This window comes from Lissotriton vulgaris, chromosome 11, assembly GCF_964263255.1.
Source record: "Lissotriton vulgaris chromosome 11, aLisVul1.2, whole genome shotgun sequence".
In the NCBI taxonomy this organism is placed as follows: Eukaryota; Metazoa; Chordata; class Amphibia; order Caudata; family Salamandridae; genus Lissotriton; species Lissotriton vulgaris.
Genome location: NC_141699.1, coordinates 267,456,413 through 267,480,881, shown reverse-complemented (window position 1 = coordinate 267,480,881; position 24,469 = coordinate 267,456,413). Strand labels below are relative to the sequence as shown.

Here is a 24,469-nt window from a genome sequence, read left to right as displayed (position 1 = left end):
CCTGCAGGACAAGACTGAAGATTTGGAAGCACGCTCACGGAGCTGTAACCTACGCATCACGGGCCTTCCGGAGAGCACATCTATGGGCCCTATGGACCGCTTCGTGGAGCAGCTCCTCGTGAAACTTCTGGGGGACGGAGTGCTCTCAGCTATGTTGTTTACAGTGGAGAGAGCCCATAGGTCGCTGGCGCCTCGGCCGCAGCCTGGAGCGCCTCCGCGCCCTATCATAGCGAAACTACTCAATTATAGGGACAGGGACACTGCACTCCGCCTGGCGCGAACAAAATAACAACTGCAATATGAGGGGTCCGCCATCTCGCTGTACCCAGATTTTACAGCTAAGGTACAAGAGGAGCGGAAACAGTTCATCCCGCACAAAAAGCGTCTCAGGGAGATGGGCCTGGACTATGCTTTGCTGTATCCGGCCAAGCTGCGTGTCAACAAGGGAGGCCATTCCCATATCTTCACGGATCCTAAGGCGCTGCAACAAGCGATGAACGGTGGTCAAAGGAAGCGAAAGCGAGCTCGGAAAAGAACCACGAGGACGATGAGAGCGACAGTCAGCTGGACGATCAGGATTGATTCTTTTCACTGCCCTACTGTTCACCTTGTGTCTAAGCAGCAATGTCCTGGATCGTACTTTAGCAGCCCCCACCTGAAGAAGAGATGGGTCACCTGATGCACTTTGTGAAGACTGCAAGCTATATAGATAAGTGGTCCTGGGGGGGGTGGTGCGTGGGGGGTGGGGGGGCTACTCTGATTACACGTTCACACACCCTTGGTCCCTGCACACGTTGGGATATACCATATGAGTCATCTTTGTTGACATCTGGTGATGAATGAACTGGAACTGAGAACACTTACCGGACATGGTCTTGAATGCGCCTCACACAGGTGTGGTGCGAACTTGATAAATGTCACAATTAAGAACGTTGCACTAATTGTGGTTACTGTGCATGGCGGGAGCGGGTGGAGAGGCCTACAAGCGTTCTGAGACATAGGTAGAGACTGACACTTGGCTACCTAGGCCCCCGCGCGTTAAGCACACTGTTATGTTGGTTGACCTCAGTTGGGGTGGGTTTACTGGGGAGTGGGGTGGGTAGAACACTGTCGGACCGGGTTGGGGTGGGTCTGCTGTGGGCGGGGGGATGGAGTGTGGTACTATGGGAGTTAATGTTTTTGGGGAGGATGGGCAGGGGGGGGGAAGGGGACTGTTCGCAGAATGTTCGCTGACCTATTCAGATGACTCGGGAACTGTTTGTGGTATTGTGGCCGTGTACTATTGTATTGCCTTGTGTCAACTCCAATGCCTAGTGCCCCTGTGACGAACTTGGAAAATCCTGCTGATACCTTGCGAGTGTTAACCTGGAATGACAGGGGTCTAAACGATCACAGGAAGTTGAGGAAAGTGCTCCATTACCTACAGAGACACCATGTAGACCTGGCTCTCATTCAAGAAACCCATTTACCACTCACGAGCAAGATGCTACAGCACAGGGGCCTATTGGGAAACTCTACAGTGGCGGGTTTCACTACACACTCTAGGGGAGTTTTGACATGGGCGAACCCACGCTCCAAGCTAGTTCTGCGGCCGATTAAAGCCGACCCTGAGGGCCGTTATTTAATTTCGAGGTGCGAGGGGAAAGGACATGACTTAATTGTGGTTAATGTATATGGCCCGAATTATGACTCCCCTGATTTCTACGCCCAGTTAGCCCTCTGTTGTAGAACATATGCCTCGGCACACATGCTCTGAGGGGGTGATTTTAACCTAGTGCTAGACCCAGGGTTGGACAGGTCTTCTGGCCCCGGGCAGAAGCCTGTCTCAGCTGCGGTGACTCTCCAGGCTGAGCTGCTGACACTGGATCTGGTTGATGTGTGGAGAAGCAGGAATGCGGGCAGGGGTGGGTACACTCACTACTCTTCCTTTCATGACATACATACCAGGATTGACTACTGGTTGGCCTCTCACTCCATCACTAGCCGAATTGTAGCATGCACTGTACTCGCGCGAACGCTATCTGACCACTCACCGATACTACTATTCTAGAGACGCCGAATCGCAGGATCCCCCCATTCACCTGGCGATTCCCTCCATATGCTCTGTTGGATGACACCTTTAGAGGGGAAATGGCGGAGGAAATCAACCTCTTCTTCTTTGAGAAGAATTTGGGCTCTGTGGACACTTTCCACACGGTTTGGGAGGCGTTCAAGGCTTTTATTCGCGGGATAGCTATGACCAAACATTCCAGTGTACTAAAGGCCATACGACAGCGGCTACGCTCCCTGGGATCCCAATTAGCTGACCTGGAGACTCAACTCTTGACTGACACTGACCCGACTATAGCTGACAGGCTACGATCCCTCGTCTCGGACTTCAATGAGGAGGCAGATGGGGAGGTTTGTTACATGGGGAAATATGCCTCGGCGAGAACTTACGGTGAGAGTGAGCGCTCTAGCTCGCTATTAGCCAGAATATTGAGTAACAACAGGAGAGCCCCCAGATTGACAGAACTCAACACCCCGGGAGGGAGCACGGTCGCGACAGACGAGGAAATTCTTACCGCATTCCGTGACTACTACTCCGACTTGTACACTACTAAAATAAAAGATCTGGAGGATGACATGGACGACTACCTGGAGCATATACAGCTACCGGTTTTAGCACAGTCGGACAGGGAGTTTCTCATGTCACCCATACAAGCAGACGAGCTCTCTGAGGCCTTAGCTACCATGCGTGTACACAGCGCTCCCCGGATAAACGGCCTGACAGTGGGGTTCTACAAAGCTTTCAAGGACAAACTTATTCCTCACCTGTTGTCCTTGTTCGACGAGATATGCGAGGAGGGCAGCATGCCCTGTACGATGAGAGAGGCCCTATTGGTTACCATCTTGAAGCCGGGCAAACACCCTAATGTTTGCAGCTCATACAGACCACTATCCCTATTGAACGTCGACGCTAAACTTTATGCCAAGGTCCTGGCCACCCGGATGTCCCTCATCGCGCCAGAGATCGTTGCCCCAGAACAGTCCGGCTTTGTGCCTGGAAGGAACTTGACCTATAATATACGCACAGTGTTGGGCACAATGCAACATGTGCGACAGGATGCGAAGGCTGTCGCGATCTTCTTGGATATGGAGAAGGCGTTCGATTCTGTCGAATGGCCATTCATGCTGAGGGTCTTGCGTCGCATGGGGCTTGGTGAGCAGTTTTTACAAATGATTGGCGCGCTGTATTGAGACCGGTGGCTAGGGTGCGAATGGGGGATCGTGTTTTGGACTCTTTTTCCATCAGCAGAGGCACGAGACAGGGCTGCCCCCTGTCTCGTGCCTCTGCTGATGGATGACCCCGGTGACAGATCGCTTTGAAATGGAATATCCTTTACACTAGTCTACAGACCCGGTACGATACCTTGGCATAATGATTCACACAGACCTGGAGGTGCTATTTAGTGAAAACTATGGGGTGGCTTTCAGTAAATGTGAGGACGACGTGGAACGGTGGTGTAAGCTCCCACTCTCCCTGATGGGCCACGTAGCCATCATGAAGATGGTGATTCTACCGAGATTTTTATTTCTGTTTACCACTCTGCCCATAATACCCCGTTACTGTACGCCCTCGTTGCTGAACCACTCGCGTGTGCACTGCAAGAATACCACTGGCACCGGGGGGTTAGTTTTCCGTCATACAAAATATTCGTCTCGACGTACGCGGACGATACGTTACTCTATGTGCGAAATCCGGAATCGAATTTTTCCCTCGTTCTCCGAGAGGTAGTGCGTTTTGGCGCCCTCTCTGGCCTAAAGGTTAATTGGGAGAAATCGGTGGTGTTCCCACTGACCCCGGTGACAGATCGCTTTGAAATGGAATATCCTTTACACTAGTCTACAGACCCGGTACGATACCTTGGCATAATGATTCACACAGACCTGGAGGTGCTATTTAGTGAAAACTATGGGGTGGCTTTCAGTAAATGTGAGGACGACGTGGAACGGTGGTGTAAGCTCCCACTCTCCCTGATGGGCCACGTAGCCATCATGAAGATGGTGATTCTACCGAGATTTTTATTTCTGTTTACCACTCTGCCCATAATACTCTCGAGAGCCTTCTTTCTAAACCTAACAAAACTCATGACTCGCCTGGCCTGGGGAGGTGGGCAGCCGCGGGTTAAGTGGAGCACTCTCACGCTCCCGTGTGAGCTGGGTGGGCTTGGTGCGCCTGACCTGGAGAGATACTATAGGGTGGCCCAAGCCGCACACGTGGATTCATGGAGATAGGAACATCCCACGTGCGGATGGAGCAGATATTTGCGGACCCTCTGCCACTCCCAACCACAGTTTGCACTCCTGTGGATCGTAGGGTCGGTGTTGAGGTAATATAAATTTTATGGTCATGTTGTGTTCCCTAGCGAGTACCCCACCGACTCCATGTACGAGTTAAAAGTGCATGTAACTTCCCTCCTGTACCAGCTATGAAGACGCAAATACATTTGCGTCCAACGTTAACTTGTCCTCTTTCAGACCCACCATGAATGGGTTTGATGGTCCGTTCCTAAGTATGCTATGCCAACGTCTTTTTGAAGTGTACTCCTACGTTTTTCAGCCTGGCTGAAAGTAGGCCCTGAATCTCTGCCACCGAGCCTCTTTTCTGGCTTCTGACTGCGAGGGCCTCTGCCCAAGCAGCCCCCGTACCCGTGAACTCTGACTTACTTCTAGCGCGGCCCTCCGTGCTCAGCTCAGCCTGCTGCCTGCCAAGATTGACTATAATCTTCGAGTTATCTGTTTTCCTCCCCGAAGATACATTCCAGCCTGCTAGCTTCAGTAAACATCCTTCCTCAGCTACAGGGCTAAAGGGCCGACCTGTCTTTATGCAAGTAATTCATAGCCTCTGTTGCCATGCTTCCATGGAAGGCCCCATGCCCCCACGCTTCTCATACAGACACTCAGGCGCTTATACACGCACTCACAGCAAGTATAGAATAGCTTCTGCTCTAGAGACCTTTCTGCCCAGATAGCTTAGTTCCTAAACATCAGATATCAGATATGATAGAAGCACAAGTTGATCTGACATGCCAGACTTCTGTCTCTTTCCGCCAGTGTAAATGTCAAGTCCCCTGCACCCCGTCTATCACACGTCATGCAGCTGCGCGCGCATCCAAGCTTCCGATTTCTGCTGACATTGCAACATTCTGTTAGCACCACCCCTTGGTGCCACCCACTTGCGTCACCTATCAGTGACGTTTCTAGCACACACCCTAGTTCACGCCTAGTTTACGCCTCTTGATGATGTACTAGCACCACGTGTATACTGTTATCTTGTCTTCTCTCAGCTGTTACGCCTCTTACATTGAACATTATGATGTAAATCAAGTATATAAGCTATGTATTGTCAATAAACGACAGCGCGCTCATCTATCCCTTCTGACATCCTGTGTGGTGGTCAGAACATGATATCCTGATTCCTTTATGAGGAATAAAACCCTTAGAAACTCTTACACCACGGACTCTGTTTTCCTTCATTTCGATTGAGTTATTATTGATTAAGTACTTATCTGCATAGAAATTAAGAGAGTAAATTAATTATTTACATCATTTTGGCGCCCGAATAGGGACCCCTCCCCCACCTCACGCGCCGGAAGGTGCGTTGCAATCCGTGTCCCCTGCCATCAGTTAGACGGACCACACGTGTACTGGCAGGATTTCCTGCATCCCCCTCTGACACACGGAGGTGACGAAGACTGCGATCAGTGCCCAGACGAGGCGGTGAGGAGTGCGGAGGATCCCGACCAGAGCCCAGCCGAAGGAAGCAAGGTCCGAGGTGTGAAGAGGCCCACCAGTTTTCCGAAGTTTTCCGAAGTTTTCCGAAGTTTTCCGAAGTTTTCCGAAGTTTTCCGAAGTTCCGAGTCGAGTCCAGTCGAGTTTTCCGAGGCCTTCTGTTTTCCGTGCTTCCCGGTGAGTACCATTGCTGGGTCGTATCTAGACGGGTTTGGGTACGCAAGTCCGGTCTGCACTGTTTTTAGGCAGTGTATCTGTACTGTTTAGCAGTATATAAAGTATTCCGAATTTCTGCACTGTTACAGCAGTGTATCTGTATCGTTGAGCGGTACATTCAGAGTAGGGGGAAGTTAGCTATGTCTTTAAATGTTTCATGTGATTAATGTCGTGGTATGAATGTGATTGTTTTTGTGCATTATTGTGTTTTTTTTGTTTAAATAGTTACAGGCGAAATTAAGTATTAAGGATCAAGCATTTCAGTATCAAGTAGGCACAATGCCGTTTTTTAACAAATTAAAGCAGATAGGAACTAGGAAAGGGATGTTAGAGGAAGAGATTCCAATCCCCCCTAGGGACACTCCAGGTAATTTCATGTATAATAAGCATGGCATAGACGCCATCTTGTATCTAGAGTTATGGACAGATTATACCAAGCACCTAGAGGAAAGATACCGATGGCCAGTTAACGGAACATGGGATGCCGAGTGCATCATAAAGGTAGAAGAAATATTACGGAAAAAGAAAGCTAGACAATCTCAGAAAGACGCCATAGAATTTTGGCGTAAGGAATCACGTAAGCGTGCTGATAGAGCACTCCGTAGAGAAGACAGGCTTAAAGAATCAGAAAAGGCCCAAGAAAACGAATTAGTTACTGAGGGAATTCGAGTAAAAGTAGAACAAATAGATCGTATCCAAAATGGCAAAGTGAACAACATGTATCTTTTGGCCGATGGTACCCCTGACGCCATTTCAGAAATACCGAAAAATTTGCCGTCACCATTAGTTCCAACTAAAGTAATGCATAAGACTACTAAAGACATATTCCTAAATTCATATCTCGAAGATGTAGCGCCAGCTTACACCAATCTGCCTGTTCGTGCCCTGCCTACTGACAGGGCCGGGGGTGGTACTGCCCCCCAAGATCACTCTCAGCCGACACCGAAAAAGACTAGTTCCGTTCCGCCAGCTCCGCCACTTCCCTCACCTAAAACTGATCTGCCGAAACCACTTCAATCAGATCCTACTAAAAGACAAATTCAGATACTGACTACACACAGAGATAATGCCCAAGTTTCCGCTTCAGGAGGTGCGACCGCGGGTCTCCAGACCCCGCCACCGACTCACAGATTAAATCTCAGAGGTATGCAGAGTCCTCTTACGCACAGATCCCCCCGTTCTTCTAATTCATCCCGTCTTGATGCACTAAAAGAAAATATGTCAGTTTGTAGATATGATCCAGAACCTGGACAGGACGACTTAATGATATTAGCGTCTTTACGGTTAAGATCTGCTACTGATAGTTTGTTATGTTATGCAGGAATGAAGGAGCGCCTAGATAGAATATATGAGTTCGTTCAAACGGGAAAGGACCCCGACAGTATTAAGGATGCCCTGGAGAAACAGAAAGTTAACATGCAAGCACTGATACTACGATTTTTCATAAATTGTCTAATAAGAGAACGAGACAGGCCCGGAACAGATCAGAGTGAATTAGATGCATTGAACAAGTGGGGTCAAAATATAGCTGATGGAAAACATGACAGACAAAATTGCATAGAGGCCATGTATAAAAAGATTAAGAAAGCAGTGATAGCAGTACACGAGAAAGAGAAAGAAAAGGTTCCCTCCGAGGAGGAAGAAGAATCTGAAGAACTAGAACCGACTACAAGCACTATAGCATATGTAGGTAAGGGAACTTATCTTAGGAAGGGTATCCGTCCAGAAAGCAAGAGAGTTTTCTTCTCTGCCTTAACGAATCCGAATTCTGCTGAGCATCAGTTCCAGGAAACTGATAAACGGCTTCGAGATCGAGTGGGGTACCATGTACTCAATTCTATGGATGAACAAGAATTAGCCCGATCAGCGGTATCATGGGCCGAAAATGCAGACATATATAATGATGACACCGTAGCACAGACATTTCTGAACCTCTCCCCCGACGAACAGAAATTAGCAGGGGTATATATGATTCAGCACCTTCTCATTAAGTACAGAAAACATTATTCCGATCCAGGTCCCTTACATGAGACACTAGAAGCACTACTGATGGATAGATGGAGAGGCCTAAGCACTAAATTAGTTCAAATAATTCTAGAACAACGACGCAGATATGATACCTTTGTAAGTCCTGAATATGTCCCCGCCCCACCTCCAGAAAGGAAAATGTACCATATGCAGTGCGGGGGTGGTATTGAAAGTCAGAACCCCTTACGAGAAGTACACCCTGTTATGGGTGAGGACAAGGTTTTGAAACGCGTGTATGTGCACACGCCTCTGACTAAATTAGAACTGTTAGAAATGAAGAAATTAGTACCATGCCATGATAAAGACCCTGCAGGTTTCCATAGAGAGCTTAAAGACATGTTATTAATGGGGGACTACACATATGATGATATCATGAAAATGTTGAAAGTATTATTGCCTACGGGTATATTCGAGAAATTAAAGGAAAAGGAATGGGAGGTGGGAGACACAAAGATTGCCTGGGCAGAAATAGAAGACGAAGAGAAAAAACGGGTTCCAGGGTTAGGCCTTGGGGACAAAACTAAAGCATTACCAGGTTTGATAGTACAGGTCCTGCCCAGATTATTGACAACTAGAAAGGAGGATTGGGATGCAATCTCGTCCTGTAAACAGAAACATGATGAAGATACTAGCGACTTTTATTCAAGATTCGAGAAATGTTTTATTATCAATAGTGGCCTCCAGCCAAGTAGCGAGTCGTACCCACATCTTTTTGTATCAAAGTTAGTCGAGAATTCCCTACCGTTAGTTAAAAATAGAGTGTATAAAGTCGAGAGTACATGGCAAGCAAATACGCCATCCCAGATGTTACAAATGTTACAATATCACCAGAATAGAATTAGGGAAGAACAAGATCAGGAACAGAAGCGCATGAAAGACACGAAAATGAAAATGTTAGTAGCCCAGACGGTCCCATCCGACAGTCACAGGAAAGGTACGACCCAGACAAGTCACGCTGCAGCTCCTGTTAAAGGGACATGCAATTATTGCAAGCAGCCAGGTCACTACGTACACGAATGTGCAGTTCTGAAACATAACATAGCGACAGGTAAAACTAAAGAGAGACCGCATCCGCCTAGACAAGACCATAACCAGCATCAGTCTACACAGAATACACAGCCCATGCATGCATCTGCACAGACAGCACAGACCGTAGCAGTACCACAGCCACAGCCCATTGCTGCAACTCAGCAAGTCTCACAACAGATGTACCAGTATGCCCAGTCTGCTTACCCCGAATATTCCCGATATACATGAAACAGCCTAGAGAGGGAAGGTGGCTTGCCTCTTATCGAGATTCCTGTAGATCAAGAAGGTCCTTATGTACACAGTCAAGTATTGGGGAAAGATAGAAAGTTTTTAATTGACACAGGGGCAAGTCGCACTACAATAAGTCATGACGAAGTTCCAGGGGCACCCCTCTCAGGCTCACAAAATGTTTCCCTTGGTTTTTCAGGACAACCTATTGTAAATGAAGTATCAGAACCAGTTCCCCTGGCTGTGGGTCCATTATCACGCGTTACAGACCTGTTACTAACAAAATCATGTCCGGAAAATCTGTTAGGAATTAAAACACTGAAGGCTCTAGGAGCTATAATATGCTGCTCCCCGGAGGGGGTTAGACTCTTTCTGCGGGATTTCAAGGGTCATTACGTCCTTCGTGAGTTTGACGTCAGATTGAAAAATGTACCTGATTACTTGTGGGCAAAAGGCCCAACTGATGTAGGATGTATGCACATTACACCATACCGCGTTACCCTCAAGGCAGGTGTTGTATTACCCAGAATCAGACAATACAAGTTACCACCCGATGCTGTAGCGGCTTTACTGAAAATCATTGAAGAGCTCATTGCCCAAGGAGTGGTCGTCGAGACCGACTCCAATATCTGTAACTCACCCATCATTCCGATTCTTAAACGTACTGATCCCAATGCACCGCCAGTATATCGGCTGGTGATTGATCTTCGAGAATTGAATAAATGCATTATCCCACAGTATCCTGTGGTCCCCGATATATCATCTCTCTTGACTGCTATTGATTCAGAAGCAACGTTCTTTACTGTAATTGATCTCAAGAACGCCTTCTTCAGCGTGCCTATTGATCCAGAGAGCCAATATCTCTTCGGATTCTGTTTAAATGGACGCAGTTTCAAATTTTCGCGCGCACCTCAAGGATTCACAGAAAGCCCCAGCATCTATAGTCAAGCACTGAAAAGACAACTAGATTGTATTCAAATGCCAGTTAACACCGCTTTACTACAATACGTCGATGATCTGCTGATCACCGCACGAAGTGAGCCCGAATGTGAAAAAGCATCACTGACAGTTTTACATTTCCTGGCCGACAAGGGACACAAGGTGTCTCCTTCGAAGCTACAATTCTGTGTTCAGCAAGTTGTGTACTTGGGTCACTTGCTGTCCAAAGTGGGGAGACAGCTCACTCCCGATCGCATTCAGTTAATTGTGAACATGCCGCAACCCAAGACACAAAAGGAAGTGCGGGCCTTCATAGGCCTCACCTCGTACTGCAGACAATGGATTCCCCAGTATGCATTTCTAGCTAAACCACTCATCCAGTTAACGACACAGGAGGCAGCGACTTCGACTGTCCTCCCTTGGACTCAGGAACACACACAAGCTTTTGAAGAATTAAAGAAAGTTTTATGCCAAGCACCAGTTTTAGCGACACCATGTTACAGCAAACCGTTTACACTTTTTGTTACAGAACGTGATGGCACAGCGTTGTCTGTCCTCACTCAAGACCAAGCAGGTTCACATAAGCCTTGTGCTTATTTTTCTAGTACATTGGATTCAGTAGCTCAAGCACTCCCTGCGTGCTTAAAGTCAGTAGCAGCAACAGCGTTAGCAATAAGACAAAGTGATTCAATTGTTTTAGGTCATCAGTTAACAGTTCAAGTACCACATTCTGTAGAGGTTTTGTTAAACAGAACCCAGACTCAACACTTAACTATAGCACGACTGACAGGTTATGAATTAACACTATTCCAGCCACACATAGAAATCAGACGTTGCAGCATCCTGAACCCAGCAACACTGTTACCTACAGTTATGACAGATCCAGCTCCGCATGATTGTATAGAAATAATTAATGCAGTAACTAAGCCTAGACGAGACTTAACAGATGTCCCATTGACAAATCCAGACCTGACACTTTATGTGGATGGTTCATGCATGAGAACAAGTACAGGAGAATTAGTGGCCGCGTACGCCGTGACCACTGAAACTGAAATTAAAGAAACACATCGTATTGACACACTGTCTGCTCAAGCGGCAGAGCTCATCGCTCTGACTCGAGCCTGTATTCTAGCCAAGAACAGAAATGTTAACATATACACAGATTCCCGCTATGCCTTCGGAGTTGTACACGACTTCGGAGTCCTCTGGCAAGAACGAGGTTTTCTGACTTCCCATGGGGCCAAGATCCAACATGGCCCCCTCATTCAAGCACTGTTAGAAGCAATACATTTGCCCTCGGGCATATCAGTCATGAAGTGTAAGGCACATACTAAAGTCACAGATTCTGTTTCCCAGGGTAACGACCTGGCAGACCAGACAGCAAAACATACAGCACTGACTCACACCCAGACTACTGATGTGACAAAGACAATAGTCCAGACCCAGTGTATGGCAGTTAGAGATCCCGCCCTAGATGTAATTGATATCCAGACACATGCTACTCCAGAGGAGATAAAGAAATGGACTGAACTAGGAGGGATTCAGACAGATCAAGGTTGGGTGACGAAGGGAAAATCTATATGGTTTCTCCCCGACTCAATGGTTCAAGTCATGATAAATACAGCACATAGTCCTGCCCATCTTGGAGAGAAAGCCATGTTAGACAGTTTACAGAATCTCTGGTACAACAAACACTTACGAGCAGCAGCAAAACAGAAAGTGCGTACTTGCATGATCTGTTGTCAGTTCAATCCAGGTAAAAGTGTCCCTGTTGAGCAAGGTGGATTTCATCCTCCCGATCACCCTTTTGAAGTCCTCCAGATGGATTATATCCAGATGAATAGCTGTAGAGGATTTAAGTATGTCCTTGTAATTGTTTGTGCTCTGTCCCGCTGGACCGAAGCATACCCAGTCCCAGACTACACTGCTCCGACCACTGCCAGACAGTTGGTTCGTGAATTCTTCCCACGGTACGGTTTGCCCCGTGTCGTGTATTCAGATAACGGACAGCCGTTCTCGTCCGAGCTGATGAGACAAGTTTCCCTCTTGCTAGGATATCAGTGGAGGTTCCACTGTGTCCGACATCCCGAAGCAGCTGGCCTTGTAGAAAGGCATAATCAGACACTAAAAATCCGTCTTGCCAAGATCTGTCAGGAAAAAGGGGTCGACTGGATAGTCGCCCTGCCCGTGGCACTATTCTACATGAGAATGGTCGCCCACTCGAGATCAGGGCTATCCCCGTACGAAGTGGTCTTTGGCAGACCGCCGAATATGTGGGGGACGCCCGTTCCGAAAAAGATCACTGATATTGATTGTAACATGTTGACAGATTACCTTGCCTCCTTGATGTCTGCACTCCAATCATGTCGTTCACAGGTTGCCGCAGCCTTCCCTGACAACACCGATGTAAAGGCGCATGAGGTCCGTCCAGGGGACCTGGTACTCGTCCGGAATTTCGACCGGAAAAGTCCGCTGGAGCCCCGCTGGAAGTCTCCAAAGACCGTTCTGCTTACCACCAGGACCGCCGTGAAAATCGAGGGGAGAAAGGGGTGGGTCCACACGAGTCACATCAAACTATGCAATGAACTAAAAAACGGACTGAAACAGGACTCTGACTCGTCCACCCCCACCAAAGACTGTGTTGAAGCACAAGACGTTACTGTGCCTAAAAGAGAAAAGACTCCTCAAGAACTTTACCGTATGAAGCTTCGATCTAGCAAGTCAGACAGTTTAATTGTTTAAGTCCTCCCCTAGGTGAATCGGTTAAATAGTTTCTGACATGTATCCCCTAGATCGAGTTAGAGAGAGAGAGGAAAAGAGAAGAACATATTGCAAATCACTTCGTAGTCACTGCATAGTGACACTAATAATCATGTTTATTCTGAGTATTCTAATTATTATTGCCAGCATTCTGCTTCCTATGTACTGGCCTATTTTCAGGCGTGAACAATCTGCTTACAATGTCTCTGCTGAACACACTTTTAGTGAACTTCCCGCACATGAACTCTCTTACAGACTTGCGCTGCGCAACAATACATTCATTAGTATGTTACACCATTCCCATCAGACAAATAATGCTACAGACTGTTGGATATGTGGCCGACTCCCTCCCTACCAGAATTACAAGGGAGCTCTGCCTCTCTTTCCGTACCCATTCACTCACAATGGCTCCTGTGGAGCATGGTTTAAAATAATTAATTCTTTAGATCCTGATATTGCTGTTTTCGATGGGGGCTGGGTTTGGGGAAACTTGAACTTAGTCCTGCTCAACGTCTGTTATCCTGATAAAGAGGGACTTCCCACTCGAATAGGAACTGATCTAGAAAATGAAGTATATGGATTAGGTAATTACACAATTAGCCTTATGATCCTCACTGTTGAATCTGAAACTGCTCCAGTTCTGCCCCATATGTTAGTACTACCAGTCACAGGTGAATTATGTGTTAGCAAGAAAGGTTCAGTACACGTAGGTCATAGTAAATGCACTACTGTGGTCGAGTTCAGTGACCATGGTAAATCGTCCTTTAAAGCTATCAGTCATTCCTACTTTGTTTGTGGTCATACCGCATACATACGTTTGCCTCCAGATTGGGATGGTACCTGTTACATTGCCTTCCTCCTGCCACCTGTTTTTCTAGCTCCCCCTGATTACCATAGAAATACGAATCTAGCACCGAATAGACCCAAAAGAGATATTCCCCTTGTCGACTACACAGAAACGGCATGGGAACAGTACACTGATTTCAATAAAGGATTCTTTTTCTTCCTAGGGCCTGTCCAAAACAGTAAATTAATACGCAGATTAACGAGAACACTCGAAGCAGTAGTGAACGAAACTGCCTCCGCTCTAGGTAACTTAACAGTGGAGCAGTCTGCTATACGGACTGTTGTCCTTCAAAATCGCCTTGTGATTGACGTCATCTTGGCAGATAGAGGTGGAGCCTGTAAGGTCATCGGGTCAAGTTGCTGTGTTTTCATTCCACAAAACGCACCATCTGTCTATCAAGCTATCACCCGTTTACATAAAATTGCAAATCAGATACATCAGAATCCAGGCACCTGGACTTGGTCCGGTTGGTTCTGGACTACGTTAACAGCTTGGGGATGGAAGATCTTATCCTTCCTAGGCATTGGCCTTGTTATAGTATTCAGTTGTTGCTTGTGCCTGCAGTGTGGGCCAGCGATATGTGGACTGTGTGCCACATCCTGCATTGAGCATTCCAGTTGCCTCTCAAACAGTCAAAGAAAGAAAGACGAACATATAATGTTACAAGAACAAACTGATCGATTTATGAGGATCGATATATCATGAAGGGTCCGTAGGGAACAAGGAGGGAATGAGGTAATATAAATTTTATGGTCATGTTGTGTTCCCTAGCGAGTACCCCACCGACTCCATGTACGAGTTAAAAGTGCATGTAACTTCCCTCCTGTACCAGCTATGAAGACGCAAATACATTTGCGTCCAACGTTAACTTGTCCTCTTTCAGACCCACCATGAATGGGTTTGATGGTCCGTTCCTAAGTATGCTATGCCAACGTCTTTTTGAAGTGTACTCCTACGTTTTTCAGCCTGGCTGAAAGTAGGCCCTGAATCTCTGCCACCGAGCCTCTTTTCTGGCTTCTGACTGCGAGGGCCTCTGCCCAAGCAGCCCCCGTACCCGTGAACTCTGACTTACTTCTAGCGCGGCCCTCCGTGCTCAGCTCAGCCTGCTGCCTGCCAAGATTGACTATAATCTTCGAGTTATCTGTTTTCCTCCCCGAAGATACATTCCAGCCTGCTAGCTTCAGTAAACATCCTTCCTCAGCTACAGGGCTAAAGGGCCGACCTGTCTTTATGCAAGTAATTCATAGCCTCTGTTGCCATGCTTCCATGGAAGGCCCCATGCCCCCACGCTTCTCATACAGACACTCAGGCGCTTATACACGCACTCACAGCAAGTATAGAATAGCTTCTGCTCTAGAGACCTTTCTGCCCAGATAGCTTAGTTCCTAAACATCAGATATCAGATATGATAGAAGCACAAGTTGATCTGACATGCCAGACTTCTGTCTCTTTCCGCCAGTGTAAATGTCAAGTCCCCTGCACCCCGTCTATCACACGTCATGCAGCTGCGCGCGCATCCAAGCTTCCGATTTCTGCTGACATTGCAACATTCTGTTAGCACCACCCCTTGGTGCCACCCACTTGCGTCACCTATCAGTGACGTTTCTAGCACACACCCTAGTTCACGCCTAGTTTACGCCTCTTGATGATGTACTAGCACCACGTGTATACTGTTATCTTGTCTTCTCTCAGCTGTTACGCCTCTTACATTGAACATTATGATGTAAATCAAGTATATAAGCTATGTATTGTCAATAAACGACAGCGCGCTCATCTATCCCTTCTGACATCCTGTGTGGTGGTCAGAACATGATATCCTGATTCCTTTATGAGGAATAAAACCCTTAGAAACTCTTACACCACGGACTCTGTTTTCCTTCATTTCGATTGAGTTATTATTGATTAAGTACTTATCTGCATAGAAATTAAGAGAGTAAATTAATTATTTACATCAGTGTACTAGACTCAATAACGGCTACAAAGCATGCCTGGAATGCACTACTGAAGGCCAGAGAGGGAGAGATGCTATACTCCCCGTGATGACGTGGAATGGCTGCAGTGGCTGGCCCCCATTAGGGATAGGAACGTGATCCAAGCACTGCATGGGCTGGGGCTTAAGACTGCGGGTGAGCTGTTTGCGGATGGTAAAGTCAAAACGTGGGACCAGATTGCCCAGGGAGTTGATGGCCCGACGCTGTTACAGCGGTTCCAGTTCCACAGAATCCGGAGCGCCTTAAAGGATGTCCTGGGCCCAGATTTGGCAGAGCCACCGGACATTCCGGAACTCTCATACGTTATAGCTACTGTATCTCCGCGGCATATGACAACGCACTTATACAAGAGCATTGTCTCCTATAGAGCGCAGGAACCTTCCAAGGCCCGTTTGGCCTGGCAGAATGACCTGGACACAGTGATAGACGACTCTATGTGGACATATTGCTGTGTCAACACTAGGAAGCTGTCACTGAATGGGCGACACAGGTTGATACACTTTAAATTCTTACAGAGGGTGTATTATACTCCTGAACGCTTACACCGCTACGGGCTCCGACAGTCTCCTGAATGCGAGCGCTGCCACGCGCCGGTGGCAGATTTTCCCCACATGGCGTGGAGCTGCCCCAGGATACATGAGTTCTGGGTGGGGGTCATTTCGGAACTAAGCGAGATTCTGGATCATAAACTACCGATCGACCCGGCTTTGGCACTGTTGGGCTATTCGAAGCCCTTACCGGTGGCATATAGACGATTGACAGATATGGGGCTACTACTGGCGAAACGTACATTGGCGCAGTGTTGGATGAGAGGGCCGACCCCGACCAAGAAACGGTGGGCTAGAGATATGGTATACTGCTGCACACAACACTACAGTAAGCTCCTCCACCCCACTAGCAGGCCGAAAAACTTTTGGGGTCTATATAACACCTTTAGATGCACTAGGGAGGACACAGCGGACACGCAGCGGGAAGAGGGGGAGGAAGTGCAATAACTAACACATAGACAATGCACCCATGTGAACTCAAGAAGCGGAGGGGGGCGTCAGCGACCTGGGAGGAATAGAGACGGCTGGGTGGAGTATTGAAGCCTGGCTGTCCTGTGGTGAGAGGCTGGTGGTGGCACACAAGGGATGTTGCACAGGGTGAGATTGGGACACACTCTGAACATTCCGAAGAGGTTACACTCAGGACATGGGAGGTGGACACCGGCACGAGACTCAGCATGGCATTTCCTGTAGCACGTAGGTTAGCGAATAGCGAACGGGTTGGATAACGGGGGGGGGTTGGAGGTTCCTTGGGAGTTTTTTTTTTTTGTGGGGGGACGGGGGGGGAGTTCACTTTAGGGAGGGGGGTATCCTATAATACAAAATACACATACATATCTGACTTTGCAGCATGCGGCCTACACGTACCAACTTCTGTGAGAATGGGGGCATTAATATATACACTGTCATAGCACCTGCAGTCGTTAACGGATTGAACGCCTACCCCAAAGTTACAATGCGCCGCCGTACCCCAGGGATGATGGCATAAGGCTGTGTACTGCTTGTTACCTGTTTATTGACTACATCTATCATTATCGCATCGCCGGCCCGAGGAGGTTGTAGGCGGGATGCTGTGTATGCCTTGGACTACTTTAATAAAGGTGTTAAAAAAAAAAAAACGTTTTTGTCGTTTGGATGGGACAATGTATGCTAAAAAGGGGTATACATGACGGGACTAGCCTAAAGGACATGACAAGGATTTGCAGGCTCACTCCACCAGAGTGAAAGCTGCGACCTCTGTGTTAGCATGTGGTGGTCCGGTGCTGGACATCTGCTGTGGGTCTCCTTGCACATGGTCACTACGCACTACTGTCTGTACAGTCAGGTCCATTGAGATAGGCATTTTGCCCATTCACTGCTGCAGGACTTCCTCTTATGAAATTGGCCCACTGAACCACCTCCGGGAATTGTATTGATTGGGTATCAATTCTAAGGTAAAGAACCTGCTGCTGGAATTCTCTATTAGATGAACAAGTTATTTACCTTCAGTAATGCCTGATCTGGTAGATACGAACATTCTTTACCGGCTCATCCACCCTCCCCACTCTGCAAACACATTTCTAGGGACAGGGCTGTAACCCTTTCAGGGCCCTAGTTTTCCACACCAGTTGTCAGTGTTCTTCGTGGCGCCACATTCCTTTGGACTGGAGAGAAACTGATGTCAGTGCGCTGGGGTGTTGTCTAGGTTAGCACAGCACACATCACTTCTGGCACCGAGGACGCCAATGGAGCTGAACAAAACCACCTACCAGTGTCCAGGGGTAATGCTAATTAAAATATTTCAAATTCAGTCTGACACCTTGGAATAATTCTATGGTGAGGAATCTGCTGCTAGATAGTTTCTTCCAGATAAGGCATTACCAAAGTAAGTAACTTGTTCATCAGTGATAGGCAAAAGGGTAGGCCTGACATATATTCTTGCCCACATCATAACAATAATTGCAGTCCCACCCTTCCCATCAACCAAATGGCAGTTCTATGGAACATCTGATGAGCAGCCCCTTGCTACCAAGCGTCCTTGTAGAATTTCTAAAAGTAGTGTTGTCTCCACCCTCCTAACTTTGATGACTGGATCTCCACTCATAAGTCACAAGAATGCAACCAATATACTTCCACTGTCTAGTGAAACTGTCCTACTCCTCCATAGTCTACTGTGCCAAACCAGCGGTATCCAAAATGAATGAGACCGGCTTCAGTACTAAAATTCAGTCAAACTCTGAGCCTTACCACTGCACAAATGCTACATGTACACTGTACACACACTCGACATACAGACAGGATGCCAGTGCTAGGTTCTAGATGTACACAAAACAGAAGAACTTTACACAATGGGGACCTGTAGGCCACATTCTGGTAACAAAGATAAAAAGGCCTGATCATCCTAAGTTTAAAAAACATGGTATGTAGCCACCATCACTACTTTGTGCTATATGCAGGACAGGGACAGTAGTCCTGTGTCCACTATCAGGATGTTCTTGGTGCACCCCTTCAGGTCATAGGACTGGTCCAGTACCTCATATAGTCAGGACCTGTCTGCACACTCTAGGTTAACCTAATGCTAGGGCCAAAATAAGTCAAGATAACAGGTATACCTTTGTTAAGGGCACTCAGGGCAGGGGAACATGTCTGTATACTAAGCAGGTGACATTACAAATCCAACACATGGTTCAGTGAGTGCACACCATTTCTGTTACTGCATTGCCTTCTTGTTGCTGCCAACTATGTAGACTTCCTAACCAATCTGTCTGCTTACTCCACTGCAGTAGTTTGTGGGTTGTAAAGTGAAGTTATGGTAAAGTTATCCCCACTAGCACTAATAGTGTAGCATTTCCTCTGACATCTCCATTCACTCAGAATGTGTATCCACAAACACCACTGGATACCTCTTCACACAAGTCACTCGTAAAGTCTGTGAAATCCAAACATTCCTAAAGTAGCACTGGAGTCCTCCTAAATCTCATTGGTCACCCTTGTTGATACTTTCCTTGCACTCCTAGCTCATCGCCTTCTGAAAGACCTCCTCGTCCATTATTGGTCACCTTAAATGTTCTCGTAGCCGATGCTTAATGTTGATCCACACTGCCACATATGAGCCAATTAGGTTAATCTGCCTCTAACTCCTGGGTGGTGGTGGGGGGCAGTACGGTATACATCTTTCTTCTCATTACCAATACATTTTCCACCACTGATAATTCAGCAGATACTTAATGCTGTTTCTGTCTCCTTTTCAACCAACTGTTGCTCTCCTTAACACCATCGATGCTCATGGTATTCTCCTGCGGTGCTGAATAATTGGAAATCCCATTGTTCATGACGAGCTGAGCTCGTCATGAGTGTGTGGAGGTTTACATCATGACGAGCTGAGCTCGTCATGAGCGTCCAAGGGGTTAATGGCTCTCAGAGGATGCTGCTCTTTTCCATTACCCTTCTTTGATCACTCCATCACTTAATTCATCACATACAGGATACTTGGAACTACTCACTTAGTTTCCTGACATATTGCACCCTCACTGTCCAAGTGCTTTTATCTTAGTATAAACCTAATTAAACAATGAGCAGGTTTTTTACACTTTAGTATACTGATATATTGGAACTTGCTGCCAATCTTGCTAATCTGGCCAAACTATTGACCGGTCCCTCAGGATGCAGGATGTTAAGTACGCGTTCAAGGACTGCTGCATACGTGAAACTGAGATGCACTAGCTTTAGGTATAAAAATATTCTGCCCACAAGCTTCAGATTAAGCTTCCTCATCTTTAAAGGTGTTGTCTTCTCAGATTGATGGCACTGTAGATAGATTGCTGATTATGTTTTCCGGACTACTCTGAAGCCATTAAGGATAGTTCATAAGGTGAGGAATCTGTAGGGAGAGTGTTTATACTCCAGAAATAATATTACCAAAGGTAAGTAAATTTCTCCACTGTGCTTTGGAAGACACCATAAAAGGACAGTTATGCATAATCTTTTTAGTCTGAATATTTTTGTTTTTTGCCTTTGGTTCCTCACATTTGAGATTAATGCTGTGCTACTGCCTTCTGTAAGGTGTTACTTTCTGCTTTGGACTGAAAGGGGACATTAAGAATTTACATTTCCCTTTGGACATGTCAATAGGGATTCTGTTACATTGAATGCTATCTGTTATTTTGTTCTCTCTCCTACTGCCATTGGGTAAAATTATCCATTGGATTGTGACAGTTGCTGGCTTAAGATCGAGGAAGGAAAAGAACTGATGTTGCAGGGTTACAATGTTCTTTTTATTAGTCTCTTTATATCATCAGTTGAATTTAGACTATGATACTCTGCTATTAGGATGTAAAAGATTCCCATATTAAGGTAAAGTATTATTATGGGAGGCTTAATAATTTGTGGTCTATTTGTGGTGTTGGCCTGCTGTTCTTATCAGTTCGTTTCCCTTGAGGTGTTTTTGTCCTGACTCATATGTTGGTGTAGAAGAGTGTACTGTCACTGTGCTCTCACACTGAGATAGTTTTAACTTTTTTAGAGTGCAGCTGTTGGCAGTGGCACTGAAGTGACTACTTAAAAAATCTTGTTACCAATAAATCTTAAAGCAGATAATAACGCAGTACCATTTGGTTAAGTGGTGGTTATAATTGTTCCTTTTTCAATCAACGTTTTTTCTACTTGCTTTCAGAATCCCCAAGACAAGGTCATTCGACAACCTCAGCACAGTCTGTGACAGTAGCATGCCAGCTGTCAACCGTCGCAGTAGTGACCCCAGCCTGAATGAAAAGTGGCAGGAGCATCGCCGGTCCATGGAACTCAGCAACCTTAGCAACCCTGGAGATGATCCTTATGAGGAGGCTGGCATGGAGGTTGGCACAGGCAATCAGACATCCATAGTTGCGGAGCTCTCTGTTGCAGCTACAGAGGGACAAATAGTAAACATATTACAGGAGGCTACCAAAGAGGACAGCAAATTTGAGGTAACACAGAAAAGTCCCATTTTAGGGATTAGAGAAGTAAAACTGGAGTTTTCCAGCAAGGAAAGCCTGCCGGTGGAGCCTGATATAGGGCCTGAGAAAGAGACTGTTGATGAAAATCAATTTTCTGGTGCTCACAATGATTCACAAGAAACTAACAGTGTACCACTTGAAGATCAACAGACGTTTGAGGGAGAGACAGACCAAAGGGAGGTCACTCCACAACCCTTGGGGGAACTTAAAGTAGCAGTAACCAGCTTAGACAGTCCATTATTTTCCAATATTGTATTAAAAACTAGAGAAGGCATTGACAAGATTGGAAGTGAAAGTTTCTTTGGCACACCTCTACTAGGTCCATCTCCCTGTCAGTCTGCATTTGCAAATCAGGAGGCCAAAATCTTCACCATTGAAAGCTCAGCAGAGACTGTAACAGGTGATAATGTCCAGCTGGAGGGCGGGGACAAGGGACCTTGCTTAACACATTCTAGGATTGACCATGTTGGATCTTCTCATGCTGTGGAAGCTAATAATGAGAAGTATGAAAACTTAATAAGGCCTCATATTTTAGAAGGAAATGTGAACAGGACTTCAGAGGACAGTGCGATGCTGCCCACAATGCCTTCATCATGTGCCTTGCCTTTGCCTGAATTTAAAGGGCCTCTTTGTAATGGTGAGGTAGGAACAGAGAACAATTTAATTCAGAAGTCAGTGGGGCTTCCAATGCCACTGAAGCCCACTGTTCCTAATGGATACTGTGTAAATGGAGAGGAGGGCCTTGGTAAGGTTTCTCTCAGCAGACAGCTCTCAGCCCTCAGCTGTGGTTCAGCCCAGTGCCATTGGCGAAATCTACAGCACAAATGTGTGCATCAGGGTCAAATAGTGAGGCGGTCACTTAACACCAGCCCAGATCAGCCTACAAGGAGTCACTTGGACGATGACGGAATGCCAGTCTACATGGACATTGTCCAGCAACGCCTTCGACAGATTGAGACTGGGCACCAGCAGGAGGTGGAGACATTAAAGAGACAAGTTCAGGAGCTCCGAAGTCGCTTGGAGAGTCAGTACCTTAACCGTTCCCTTCGCTACAATGGAGATTTTGCAGATGAAGTGGTGAGTCTGGTGCTGTAGTATCTGATTCTATACCCAGTATTCCGAAGATATGAAAAAATGCTTGCCACAATTTTCTTTAAATTATATTTCAAGCAATCCTGTTCATATTCTTGATTTGTAAAACCCATCTAGGATATTACATTCTTTGAATGCCGTTTTTGTTTCACCATCATTAAGACAATCACATATGGTTATGCTAATTGTTGCTACCTTAAGTTTTGACGGCACTCGTTGTTTCTCTGTAACCTGGAGTGAAAGTTAGTACCAGTAATTAATTGCATGGCCATTGTAATACTGTAAGCTATTCAGTTTTTAAGTTACTTGTGTGCTGTATGTTATGTTAATTATTTCTTTAAAGTACAGTTTCTCCTTTTTAAAGTATTTCCTGTCTCAAGCTGGATTCTGTTGCTCTGTTTGGTGTGATACTAGATAAACATTCCTCTCTGATACCTACCCTCCCATAACATGTATAACCTTGTGTGCTGTACCACCTCTCTCTGTGAAAATACTCTTCCTGTCTCTCTTCCAGATGAGTGTGCTGTATTTCTGCTTTTGTGAAAGAGGCTTTTTGCAAGGTAGCACTTTCTATACCTGAGGTCTTCTTTCCTACCTTTAATCCTAGAGTCACATCCACCAGGCTCACTAGCATTTGTGAGCAATATTTTCAATATTATAGTATTTACTGCTGAGATTGCCTCCCTTTTGAATCACATGTGCCGTTTTTATGTGAGATCGCCTAGTAAGTCCTGAGTAGCCATAGGCCCACCCCTGCAGAGCTGGCCTTTTTACCTCACACCTTTACCAAGAGCTCTATAGTGCAAGTTATACCAGCAAGTCCCTTGCATTGATGTATTCGGGGTGAGGGCCTTTTCTACCTCTAGATGAACCCTGAGATAGCCCAACAGCTATTGCCTACTAGAAGCTTACACTTATGCACCACGAAATATGGCCAGACATCCCTGACAAATTCAGGAATGCTTTCATATGGACAGGATGCAACAAAATATGTCTTGAGGGCAGACATGGAAACAAAGGACTTTGTGGTTTGTGTCTTGGCACCGGTGTTGTGGTCAAGCGTGACACAGGACTTTTGATGAGGTGCAGGTGTCCTTATGGATACGCTGTTTGCCAGTTCCTGGCTTTGTTGTGGATTCTGTCCTGGAACATTTTAAATACATTTATGCTACAGGTCCTCTTGTTAATTGTCCTCTCTCCGGCCCATCAATTCCATCAGAAAAGCTGAAAATTCAGAGGATATTCTTGGTATCTAACTGAAGACAACCCTTACAACAGCAAACACTGATTCTCACAGCTCAAGATGATGTATTGGTGCAGAGATTGTGGATACCACAAGGAAAGTTGTCCTCTTCTTTTTCCTCCCCTGCCGTAGCCAAGCAGTTTTGATTCACCCTTTCATCATCATAGACGACTAGTACAAGGCACAATTCTTTGTTTTTCTGTGCTGGCTTGCACGCTATACCATTGTAGCAGAGAATTCTGCAGATCATTCAACTAGGTTGAGCCCTCCCCTTTTTATGCACTCCCTCTCATACCCCATCTGGTTTTCTTCAGACTCCAGTGGATTGTGTGTCCATCCTTGTCCAGTAACTTCTGGCCTGATGCACCATAGAGAGCGTTCCAGAGTCAGAAAAGGACGGGGGGTGACACTTCTGTTATTGTTTTGAAACCCAGAAAAGCTACACGACTCGGGTCAATTCGAGACCTTAAAGACTTTTGAATGCTTTCCTGCTGAAAAACAAGTTCAAAATGTTGTCTTTGAGGGACTCAATAGTGTCCAACTTGCAGGATGTGTACTTTTATGTGCCCGTCCTGCAGTACCCCAAACATTTCCTGCGGTTTTTGGTGAGATCACAGCAATTCCAGTTTTTATTTCTACCCTTGGCAGGATTCAGCCCAAACCTTCAGCGGAGGCTGTTGACACCAAATTGTCTTGTGGCAGACTATTCACTCTACTCCATTGAGAACTCACAGTAGAGACAGATACATTGTCTCTGGGTTCGGTTGACCATTTGGGAAAGGTTGAGATCAGGGAGCCTT

The 24,469-nt window shown here is 46.3% G+C and overlaps 1 protein-coding gene across 11 annotated transcripts in view; it reads left to right on the top strand.

Annotated features, from left to right (window-relative positions):
- Positions 1–24,469, top strand: part of MTMR3 (myotubularin related protein 3) — a 1,591,444-nt gene that overhangs the window by 1,250,525 nt on the left and 316,450 nt on the right. For all 11 annotated transcript variants that reach the window (XM_086943220.1, XM_086943217.1, XM_086943214.1 and 8 more), the window contains one exon: positions 21,013–22,411. In XM_086943220.1, the coding sequence (XP_086799346.1) occupies positions 21,013–22,411 (1,399 nt within the window). The remainder of the gene's footprint in view (positions 1–21,012; positions 22,412–24,469) is intronic.